Source organism: Lagopus leucura, unplaced genomic scaffold, assembly GCF_019238085.1.
Source record: "Lagopus leucura isolate 7727_CA_CO unplaced genomic scaffold, USGS_WTPT01 Super-Scaffold_100001, whole genome shotgun sequence".
Lineage (NCBI taxonomy): Eukaryota > Metazoa > Chordata > Aves > Galliformes > Phasianidae > Lagopus > Lagopus leucura.
The window spans coordinates 60,284,926-60,297,328 of record NW_024962262.1 but is presented as its reverse complement, the minus strand read 5'-3'; the positions used below and the strand labels follow the sequence as shown (position 1 = coordinate 60,297,328).

Sequence of the window (12,403 nt, the reverse complement as noted above, 5' to 3'; positions counted from 1 at the left end):
AGCTGGAGTTGTTTTGCATTGCAGCAGTAGGGCAAAGATTTTCACCCATGTAACGCTGCAGGTTTTTGTCGTATTTATCTGTTCTCTGTTCTTCAGTAACACTGCTTTACTTAAAATGATACTGTTAAGCTTTGGCATCAGTGTTCTTTGATTGCATGTTACAGTATAGCTCAGTGAACAGACTTGATACCAAGTGAGAATGCAAAGAAATAATTGCATATAAAATGCATAAGAATTCACCTGCTAAAGAGGCATAATAATCAGGGTAACAGCAGATGGCTTTTACCATTATACTGCTGGTCCTGGTCTGCATGTAGTATATTACTGAAGAGTTCTTAACATATGTCGTATGTGGTTCCTTTCTTACACCTTCTAGAATGTATTTTATCTTGCTAGAAGAATGGATCTTGCTTGATGTCATTTGTTTAAAACTTTGTTTAAAGATGGATCCAAACAAATTACAACAGTTTGTAAGTTGTTATCCTGTAATTATTTTCTGCTTTTTTTTTTTTACATCTTTTTTTTTTTTTAACATTTTTGCATCCTCTACTGAAGTTACTAAGTCAATACTTAAAATATTGTACTTCTCAAAACAGAACAAGCTGGAATTACACATTTACATGACTGACAGCAGTTTTGCTATGTTTCTGATGTCTGAAGACAATTTCTCAATGAAGCCATTTTGTGTGAATACAGATTTGCTGATTTGTAAAGGGCAGGGGAAGTGCAAAATTAATTCTTAGCTTAATATGTTTGTATGTTATTAAATATTTTTGTTTTATAGGGCCAAACTTGGAATGCCCCAGTTCTTGAGTCCCGAAGCGCAGAGTCTTCTGCGGATGCTCTTCAAAAGGAACCCAGCCAACAGATTAGGTAAAGTGTTTAATGGAATGTTTTAAATTGGATCATAAAATTGATAACATAATAATTATACTGACTAAATACGTATGCAGCTTCTTGCTTAAAATAAGCTTCGAAGCAAAAACATAGCTTGCCTGTTTGCTTTTCTGATGATCAGCCAAACATCATCTTTTGTATTTCTAAAAAAAAATACAGTAGTAATGAGAAATAATTTTCTAGTAATCCTTTTGACCAAGAAAATAATTATTCCTTTAAAAAAGGAGCAGGTCCAGATGGAGTGGAAGAAATTAAGAGACATCCATTCTTTTCCAAAATAGATTGGAATGTGAGTATCTAATTTGAAAAAAAAAATAGTAATTAAACTTCTTAATTAAGAAGTATTTGTTGGTGTCATGCAACTTTTCAATTCACTCCGACCTACCTTTCTCTTCAGAAATTGTACAGAAGAGAAATTCATCCTCCTTTTAAACCTGCAACTGGCAGACCTGAAGATACATTTTATTTTGATCCTGAATTCACAGCAAAAACTCCAAAAGGTAAAAAGAGAAGAATGCAACAATTTATGTATTTAAAAATTAGAAATACTGTTCCTGTTGGCTGTGTCTTGTTCTTGCAGGTTTTGCTGGGCTAAACAATTACTGAAAGATATTTCATACTTCATGAACGTTTTTACAGTTTTGAGTGCTATTGAGTTGTCCTACGTAAAAATTGAAGTAATCCTCACCAAGAAAACATACAGATAAATTCAATTTTTCTATCTAAATCCCAAGTAATCACTGTTAATTTAAAGATTATTCACGTTCATCTCTTGAATGCAATACCCTGTGGTATCATTTAATTGTGATGGTGTCCTTACATACTGTGTTTGTATGGAAACAGTAATTTCAGACTTTGTGTATTAAACTTGCTGTTTCAGAGCAGTCTGATTCTGCATAGTTTGACAAAGACCCATTCAGAATATGATAGAAATTCAGAGAGTTACCAAATTTGTGTACTCTTTCTCCATAAGTATAAATATGCTGCTGTATAGAAATATTTTCTGCACAGTACTGTTTTTTTATTTTAAAATATTATCTGTCAGTATTTCGATCTTTGCAGTATTTGATTATCTATCAATTATGGCTATAATTAAGATGTGGAAATAATTGAGCACTTGTAGTTTAGTACTGAATAAAACTTTATACAAATTGTAGGTTACGTACTTTATTATATGAAGTTGTATTTTGCTCTTCAGTATAGCCTAACTGCATCTCTTCATTTTAAAAATTATGCTTTGTAAGTAGATAATGTGTTTTTCAGATTCGCCTGGTATTCCACCGAGTGCTAATGCACATCAACTTTTTCGCGGATTTAGTTTTGTAGCTATTGCATCAGATGATGAAAGTCAATCAATGCAGACAGTTGGAGTGCATTCAATTGTCCAGGTGAGTACATGAGCATCAGAGGGGAAAAAAAATAAGTCAATTATGTAGTGTTATCCTCTCTTGATGGAGAGGGGATGTTTCCTCCATCGTAAAATGAGGTACCATGGCAATATCGTTATCAGCTTTATCCAATAAAAGTAAGGATCAGATTACTTTATTCAAGCAAGATCTCTGAAAGTGCAGGACCTTTTTCATTTCTGAGCATATGTGAGTGTGAGCAAGCTTCAATCCATAAATGAAAACATTCTATCCTTCAAACTGTAGTTAGTCTTTGATATCAAGCCGTGATTATGTGGTGAAAAAGAATATAGGCAGCTCCATCATTTTGTTCTACAGCCCAAAATATTGATTCCTATAGTTCAGGTAGGAAGCACTGGAATACAATTGAAAATTCTGCCTAGATGTTGTGGACTGCTCTGTATTTTAGGAATATATTCAGCCTCTCTCGAACCAGTTTAAATTAAATGTGGTAAGCTGTGACATTTTGTGGCTGTTTGTTTATCTTGTAAGTCAGTGTTGCAGTACACACGAGCTTTGGCTTCCTGCTGGTTTTAGGATTGCTCCAGTAGCGTCTCCCACATTAGTAATTGTGAGATAGTTAATTTTAATAGCCTAAAGTGGCTGCTATTTTTATACGTTCTCCTAGTTCCAGTCCTGTTTATTTTTGGACAGCAAAGCTTTAGCTAGGTGCAGTCCTGTGTGAAGCAAGAAAGGGGGCTCCATGCTTGACTGAGGAAGAGGCGTGCTTTGCCTCCTTGTAAGTCTGAGATCGTTCTAAAAGCATGCACTGGGCAGTTTGCAGTCAGCAGGACATAAGTTACTAAGGAAAACTTACTGGTGGCCTAAGCTGTGGTGAAAACTTCTTATTGATTGGTAGGAACAAAATGGCATGCAATGTGATCAGATTTTCTTATATTTTTAATGTAGCTGAGTGGCTATTATTTCTTCAGTCTTTTTACTCTGGAGTAGTTGTAATATGCTCGTTTGTGCACGTTACCTGTTTCACTTATAATGAAATGTTGAATTTAAGGGGATCCCCTTTTATTCTAAAAGGCTGTTTGATTTGGTATGCATGTCATAATGACTGCTGGTCCAGAAGTCTTGCTAACAGTTACCAAAATCTTCTATGTGCTCCTTCTTTCCCACATACTTTTGTGGATGACGTTCTTTTTCTTTGTATATGATTTCCTTCTCTTGTAAAAGTCTCTCTCTGGTGCTCTGTGCCCCTCAACCACTTCCTCACTCATATTTCCTCTTTTCTCTGCAGCAGGATACCCAGATGGTTTCCTGCAAATGCTTTGCATCCTTTGCACAAACTCCTTATACCAGAAAGCCATTTCCTTCCCTTACAAAATTGGAACACTTCTCCTTTATGCTTTTAATTTCTGTGAAAGGATTTTTGATTGTTGTTGCATGAAATTTCCAATTAATATAATATTGAATAACACCTGAAATTTCTAGCTGACATTTCACATGTAGACAAAAGCTTCATCTATTTAAGTGATGGAAACAATTATGTTTTTTATTGCTAACTGTTGTCCTCTAATCTTCTTTTGTCTAAGAGATTTTATCCATAAATAAATAGATCCATAAACAGAAAATTGCATTTTCAATTTGGCAAGTACATCATTTACGATGTATGAGATAAATTATAGATACTAACATCAAACAGAAGGTAGTGTCTGTTGAAAACGCTTTCATCTGGTATAGCCATCAGTTTAAGATTTGAAGCAAGTCACTAAGAATTCAGAAACTTAATGTAGATATCAGTTTTTCGTTTAGAAAATTGATCAATTGATAATGTTATTTTGGTAGCAGTTGCACAGGAACAGCATTCAGTTTACTGATGGATATGAAGTAAAAGAAGATATTGGAGTTGGATCTTACTCTATCTGCAAGAGATGTGTTCACAAGGCTTCAAACATGGAATATGCTGTAAAGGTAACTACTTCGTTATAAAACAAACTTTTCGGGATTTAGCATCATAAATGTAGGGTGTTGTAGACTTGTTTACTGTAGAGAACATATAATATTAAAATAATTTTCTTAGCAGGTGCAGATTTTAGATGTAAATATGAGTTATACTCGTCAAGCAAACAATAATTAGTGGCAAATTGTTATATAGACCTACGCTAGTTTTGTTATCTGTATGCTAATTTGGGTGATGAAAAGCAATCTTCAGTCCTTGAGACTGTGTAATTACAATGAAATTGATGGGAGTAACATGATAACTTTTAGTAGAAAATGTACTGCAGAAAAGCTTACATTTCTTTCCATCATTTAAAAAGCTATAGTAGATTGCTTTTATTTAAACATAATCATATGGAGGTTTTTTTTGCTTCTAAAGTAGATTCATAAATTGTTAGATACGAATTCATAATAGCTGTGTATCTTCCTGAGTGAAATTCAACTCCTTCTTTGCTTGCTAATTTTTAACAAGATTTCTAATGTTATTTTAATATAATTCTGTCAGGCTCTGTAGTAGTTCTTTGAAGACATCAGCTTCTTAATAGCTGAAATCAACACAATTTACACAAGGGCAATAAGTCTGTTTTTATTGTCTTTCTACATTACACTGTCAAACGGGATAGTTACTAAACAGAGGTGTAGATTAGCAGACTTTTAAAGTAATGCTAATCCCATGCTATGAAGTAATTATTTTCTTGAATTGTTGAACAATTCACTACTTGCATATAAAATGCAGAGATGAATTCAGAATGTTTTACTATATTCTTGTGCTTAATTTCCCTGCTGGCAAGTCTCCAAACTCAATTTGGTAGTTACATACTGGTAATTATCCTGGTTCTAGCCAAGAACAGGTATTACTTCTGTTCTTGCAATTTAGAGTAAGTTCTTGAAACTGGAGGAAAAGCACTGGCATTAATTTTCTAAGCTGTAATAGTTATTGTGTAGATTGCTTTGCTTTTCTGCTGCCTCTGTTGTGGCTTTATCCCTCAAAGAATCATGGAGTTAAAAAAAAAAAAAAAAAAGAAAAAAAACCAGCATCCAGTGTGCTAGGGTGATGCTGGTAGCAGAAGAGCTTTAGGATGCCAAGAAGGAAGGAGGGGTGAGATAAAGAAGACATGAGAGGAAATTCCACAGTCCAGAAGGAGAAAATGGGAGAAGGACTTCTATGAGTATATGAAGAAGAATACTTAATAAATAGAGCCAAATAATGTTTTGTTTGCGTATGGAAAACTTCAGAGCCTGATAGCAATTCTTCAGAAATTCATTAAGAACTTTCATAGTAGAATGCTTGTCTGAATTAACTTTGGAATTTTTTTTTTCTTCTCAACTCTCCTTTCTTTTGCTGCACTACTCGTTTGAGATCAGCTTTTGGAAAATCAGTTCCTTAGCACCATAAACTGGCATCTCATGTTAAGTTAGGAACTTTCTGTTTTATTAAATGATGGGTGACTGAAGTCTTTTCCACCAAACTGCCTTGTGTAGTTTATCACTGTCTGAGGGATCAGCATTCCTTGCTGTGTCTTGCTGTTGCAGTTTAACTCTGGTTTTTATGTTCCATACCCTTTGCCAACAGTGATAAATATTGCTTATGTGTTTCTGTGAGTAAGCACACCAAAGTGTTGCGCGATATAATATTCACAAAAGAATTTTTGCTTGTGTATCTTTTTGTTCTTACAGATCATTGACAAGAGTAAAAGAGATCCAACAGAAGAGATTGAAATCCTGTTGCGCTATGGGCAGCACCCAAATATTATTACCCTGAAAGATGTAAGCGATGTTTTGAAGTCATCCTTCAGTGCATTATAATAACATGCAGCTTTTTAACGTGAGAGATGGCAAACTACATGTTTTAGGCGTGTGATTGATTTTTCAGTAACTCAAGTTTAAGATTTAATTTGATTTCAGAATCAAATTGTTACAGCACAACTTTACTCGACTGAATTCAATTTGTACTGAAATTGCTTGCTGTCATCTTTTAAAGAAAGCTTGTATTTTTGTAGAGTATAATCTTAAGCTGCCAAATAGTTTGTCCTTGAAAAATCCTAATACAGAGGACTTGATGTTTGAGACAGCATAATACTCTAATTTGTTTTCATGGACAGTAATAAGTATCTAGTATAGGGCAAAGTCTCCTAATACCTATATGGTTACCACTTTTGTTTACCAGGTGTCTTTGCGTAGTCTTTGACTAGAGGTGTGTATCAAGCTATTTTTTCCTGTATTGTATTTGTGACTGTGGAAACGCTTCAACTGCAAGACATAACAGAAATTGAGGGAGAGAGATTTTTCATCGTGAGCACTAGATTCTGATGATCTAAGAGAAAAAGAAAATTGGATTTCTCTTTAATTATGCATTAAAGAATGACAAATTTAAAAAGTATATATTTAATGAAATCTTTAGTCTGCAAGAAAGTATTCTGGTCAGAACAGACCTAACCATTTCCAGAAAGCTAAGCTCAACTGATTCACAGGTATTTTGAAGTCTTTAAAACAGTAGCTTATAAATATTATGGAGATGGATACTGGAGAATTCAGCCTAAAGCTTATCTACAATAGTTTTTCTTCACTTTTTTAATACTGTGTGTTTTGGTCCTTTCTTGGAAGAGCAAAAGAAGTCATACACAAGCTATTCCACCATGGAGCTTACCTTATTGCAGGTTGGATATTGCAGTTACAGCCCCACATTCTGTTTGCTCTGTTTTGTGAGTTAACGTGGAACCTGCATCAGCATTCCTACTGCTTTTGGTGCTATGTGCTATGCTCACATATTCATTTATGAGGTTGTTATTGACAGGAAGACAAATACAAGGATTACTCCGAGTGCTTATCTGATGAATTATTTTTTTTTTTATTGAGAAGAGAGAATCTCAGGCAGCCTTGAAAAGTTGCCTGTCACACCAAATCCTTCTACTCTGTGATTAATTCTTCATCGTGGTCAGTTGTCTTACAGTAGACGCAATCTTTCATTCAAACCAGCTACAATATTCAAAGTGCAAGAAGTGACTACAGAAAAAGCCTTACACCACAGAGTGTAGATTCAGAGGAAGAGATAACTGGCTGTATTTTTTTATTATTTCTATTTCAGGGCAACTCCTTAAGCAAAGTCTGTGGAAGTATGTCTAGTGCAAAGGAAAAAGCATAGGATTCATACCCATTAGGAATTCGTATAATGTCCACTGCTGCAAAAATTTAATGTTCTCTTAATCTTACATGTATGGTGTAAATTGTTTTTATGTCCCAAACTGCAGTGGTATGCTTTCACAGGGAAAGCATAAGAAGTCTTTGGCCATGAGACCTCAAACTCATTGAGAACATAGTACGTTATTACACAAATAAAACTTAATTTTGGTTTGACTCAATTTTTCAGTCAGTTCCACACCAAAATTTAAATGTTTCTATTTTGAAATTCTGAAATAAGATACTTCAGCATTTAAGTGCGTGTCTTGGAAAGGATTATTCTACTATAAATGTTTTTCTTTTCTTATCTTCCAAGAATAAATGCAAAAATACTTGAATTTAAATGAAGGTGGACATTCTCACTTTGTTTGGCCTTCATGAAATTTAGTTGTGAAAACATTTTCATTAAAACAATGGATGCTCAGAACACCAATTTCGTTGTTTTTTTTTTTTTTGTGATGTAGGCTTTTTTTAGGGCTTTCCTTCTGTTTGTTATTAGTGGTCTTTTTCAGGTGCACAGCATATAAACAAAAGAATAAGCTTTGCTTTGCTCTGTGAATGTCCTTCTTACCTGATACCCTGCCTTTGACAGTGCCACTAGTGGATGGCTAGGAAACAATATCAGAACTGAGGAAGCACAGAGCTTCCTGCGGTCCATTACCTAGGAACTTCCTGTGACAGCCCACTATATGTATTTTACCCTGTTTTGCTTTTTAGTTCCTATTATGTAACAGAACTTTTGACATGTTTTGAGTTATTTAAAGCACTGGCAGAAAAGATTCTTCAGAAGCTTTTTTGGAAACCTGAAAATAGCTTATCCAGTCTTCCTGTCCAAGTGCTTGTTTCTGACATTAAAAATAGAAAAAGAAAAAAAAAATTCCAAATATGTTTGTGAAACCTGTATTTCACTTTATGAAACTGTTCTCTCTCCATGATATAGTACTTTTATTCAGATGCCTATATCATGTTGTTTTTACTATGGGTTTTTTTTCCAGTTTGCTTGGTAGGTGAGACATACTGACTCATCTTTAGGGTGTCTTAAGAGTTAATTTTGAAAACTGACATCATGTTTATGATCTTAACATAAGGCTGTGCATCTGACCGTGAAGGAAACTTCACAGAAGTTCTTATTCAGTACAAACAGCTTCCAGAGATTAAATGGGTGAGAGAGATCAGGGCAAGGAGAGAGGTTGAGGTAGGCTTTTGATGATTTTTATTTAATTTTTTTAGGCAGATAAAACCACAAGAGGCTAGCAGTTGTAGCAGCCAAAGGCAAATCTGCTCATATATCCCTCTGCAGCGCTGAGATCTGTGATGTCTGTGCTTCATAGCTCCAAATGAAAGAAGTCCATTTTAGTATTTAGAACTCTATCATCCTGCTCTTTAATCCTGTGCGACATTTAAATTTGTCATGTAAACGTGTTCAGATAATTGGTCATATTTAATAGGGGGGAAATTACTATGATATGAGAACTTTAAAAAATAGTCATGTCATCTTTTTAAGGCTATCAGCTTGTAAAAGGCTGCAGAATTATCTAATGCTCTTCTTCTTGTTTAAATTGATGAACAAAATTTTTACTAAAGAGAACAAAACCTTCTAAGCCCAGAAAAGTTCAGTTTTCAAACTGAACACAAATTGTAGTTATTCAAAGTATTAACTAGCATGTGTTTACCAGACAGTTTAACAAAGAAATTGGAGTAGAAACTTAATTTAGCTGTTGCCTATTCCTAAATGTATTTTGCTACAACATGGATAATTATTTCTATTTAAACATAACTAGTTTTCGCTTCGCACATATTACAGAAGAGAACAATTCCAACGTCAGCAAGAAAAATAGGTTGAAGTAATGATACAGAACAGAGTCTAAAATGTTTCGTTACAGCAGAAACCAATTTCTGAGTTAATTCAAAACCCCAGCAAAGTGGAATGAAATGCTTAACCGTAGCTTAAAATATATTTTGGTATAGTTCAGTCTGTAGTGCCCCCTGGTGATGCTGTAAATTATTTCTCAATTCTTACCAAAGAAGATGAGATCCAGGCAAAAATTAAGAATTTTTCCATAATTAAAAGCATAGACTAAATGTGCATATTATTTATAGTTAGGTATAAGCTTTATGTGCAGGGCAGTGTGCAAGTTGAAGGCTTTTAAATAGCAGGTTTGTGTACATGAACTTCAAGACTGGCTTCAAGTAATCTGTGTACTCTGTTCTTTTATTTTATCTAAGTGTTTACTTGGAGTGATCTTGAAATTTTCATTGCAATTTAGTACAATAAATGCTTCTAGAATTAGCTCTAGTGTTGCTTACTTGAAGTAGATTCTTTTTTGTCCAGTTTCTTCTGTGTCTTGTTTAGGTTGTTTGGGTTTTTTTCAGCAAAACTATTTTGGGGAAAAATACATTCTTATTCATATTTATCTTGAAATACACACGACTGTTTTTTCTGCTATTTCATTACTGTAGTACTTTTTTTTTTTCATTTATGTTTATTTCTGAAGATGACCAATGTTTTTTAACTAGTGAGTGGTGTGAGAAATGTGAGAAAAGTAATTGAAATAACTTGTCTAATGGAAAAAGTGGATGTTCCTGTTCTGTGTTTCATGCAAAGATAGGAAGGAATATTTTGAAAGTTTACATCTTTATGCACTTTTTTGCAGGTGTATGATGATGGAAAATATGTGTATGTAGTAACAGAACTTATGAAAGGAGGAGAACTGCTGGATAAGATTCTTAGGCAAAAATTTTTCTCAGAAAGAGAAGCTAGTGCTGTTCTGTTCACAATAACAAAAACGGTTGAATACCTCCATGCACAAGGGGTAAGTTTTCATCTCAGAGAAAATCCTTTTAATGTTCTTCTCTTTCAGAAATGTATACCTATATCTTTATATGTTCTCGTATGCAGTAATTAATTTCTGGTACAGTTACATTGCAGCAGGATTTCTTTTTTGTGAAATCATAACAGTCCTCATCAGGTGAGTACATGTCCAGGTAGCAGCAAGGGTGCAGCTGTTCTCGTGTCCTTCATGCATGGTTTGAGCAGTTCTGTGGAGTATTCAGGTAATGATGAATAGGATATAAGAAGTAAGCCAAGATGTGATGTGGCTATTGTGTCCCTGTTCGTTGCAGGGGAGTTGGACCAGATGTCCCTCAGATGTTCCTTTCAACTCTAAGAATTCTATGATTCTAAGTGGTGCTAAGAGCAGTGCTGTTGTCTAGACCTAGTAGTGTAGTCCCAGCCCCATGCTATAGTAGACTGTTAACATCTATCAGTTTTCACCTGTTACTCTTGTCACTTCTTTCACTTCTTGTTTCTGAAGTTTGACTTGTAACTCCTCCAATGGTAAACGAAAATTAATTTGGAAATAGAGAAAGTAGTTCAGAGATTGAGAAGGCAAGTGTGGCAATTGCATGGCAAGAATGATATGGTATGTCACATTTTGAAGTGAACAGGAAGGGGGAGGTATCAGAGAAAAGGCAGAAAGTGTGGTTACAAGGAACAAGGTGAGTTCATAACACTTAATGCTATTATCTGAGAAAAGACGTTTCAGAATGAATAGTACTCAAATTGTTTTAAGGAACACATAATAGCTCAGCACACTTTTCTGGGAACTCTTATTTCAGCAAGTTTATGATCAAAGTTACCTGGTCCATCTTACTGTGCAAGTCATCACTTCATTAAAGCACTTGTTTGTGAGTAGTTCTTTGAGCCTACGTGCACTAAGAATCTTTGGCCAACAGCATCCATTGCAAAGTATGAGTAAACCCCTTCCTGTGGGGTTCCTTCTAACCACATGTGGACAGAAAAGACCTAGTGTCTTCATGTCAAGTAAGGTATTTTAGGGAATTTTCATCACTTGTTTACTATGAATATTTGGAAATATTGACACGTTTAACTTGCATTATATTGTATGTTCTTTCAAACTTCTGGAAATTTTTTGCATTTCCTTATTTTAAGGACACTTCAACGTAAAAGTTAGCCAGGGGTGCAAGTAGTGAGCTCCTTGGTAGCCTAATTCTCAGCTATTCTTGCTTCTTTGGATGCTAGAGTAGCTTACTTTAATATGGTATTAGTAATCTGAACAGATTCTGAATCTGTGTGTGGTCTCTGCAACGCTTCCTAGAGGGATCCCTTCATGGGCATGCAGAGGATACATTTGAGTGGAAAACTTAACTAAGCACGTAAAGAAATCTTCCTCTTCAGATTAAGTAATAGTTCCAACTCACCCAAACCATTGTAAAAGTATTATGGCTTATGTAGAATAGCTAAGTGCTGGCACAGCAGACACAATAAAAGCCACAAGCAGGAAGTATCATGTCTTGGAGCAAAATACTTCTGCATGTTGGTAATGAGTGACAATGATAATCAAAACATGATGCTAGGAAATAACTGGAATGCTGGAGTGTCCTTAATATTGTTTTGCTGTTGTCTCTTGCTGTAATATAAAATGTCATTTCTGGTTGAAGTGTTAATCTACACAATGTGACATCTTTTTAAAATTCACTTTTGGGAAAGCAGAATTGCACAAGAAGGTACTTTATTCTTTAACATCTATGTTGCTTTATTTGTGGGGTTTGGATTTGAACTACACTGTTACTCTTTCTTGCGCTGAATTGCTTCCCTTAATTAAAACAAAAACAGAAACAAAGCAAAACAAAAACACACACACAAAAAAATAACCCAGTCTGTGAAATCCACAGTTCTGTGTTGCCCTTATTGCCCACTTCCTCCTCTTATGATTTATTTCAAAAAAACAAACAAGAACAATTAGAACAAAACTAGAGTAACTTTTCTTCTGCCTCTCTTGGATCAGAGTAAAATGTAGAGTAAAAGTATTTCTAATCTCCAGAAAATGAGGCTGTCAGGAGTCAGTTCTTTCATACATTGACATCTCAAGCCATGTTCCCCTTGGTGTTCTACAACTCTAATTCCTGAAGGAAGTTTTTACTTTTTGTCTTCGAAGATGCTTATTTCTATA

At 34.7% G+C, this 12,403-nt stretch overlaps 1 protein-coding gene across 3 annotated transcripts in view; it reads left to right on the top strand.

The window, feature by feature from the left end:
- The window catches only part of RPS6KA3 (ribosomal protein S6 kinase A3), a 70,031-nt gene that overhangs the window by 49,777 nt on the left and 7,851 nt on the right, over nt 1–12,403 (top strand). For 2 of the 3 annotated variants that reach the window (XM_042866979.1, XM_042866978.1), the window contains 7 exons: nt 785–873; nt 1,122–1,186; nt 1,295–1,397; nt 2,161–2,285; nt 4,101–4,226; nt 5,931–6,020; nt 10,085–10,243. In XM_042866979.1, the coding sequence (XP_042722913.1) occupies nt 785–873; nt 1,122–1,186; nt 1,295–1,397; nt 2,161–2,285; nt 4,101–4,226; nt 5,931–6,020; nt 10,085–10,243 (757 nt within the window). The remainder of the gene's footprint in view (nt 1–784; nt 874–1,121; nt 1,187–1,294; nt 1,398–2,160; nt 2,286–4,100; nt 4,227–5,930; nt 6,021–10,084; nt 10,244–12,403) is intronic. The other variant, XM_042866980.1, reaches the window with a different exon arrangement.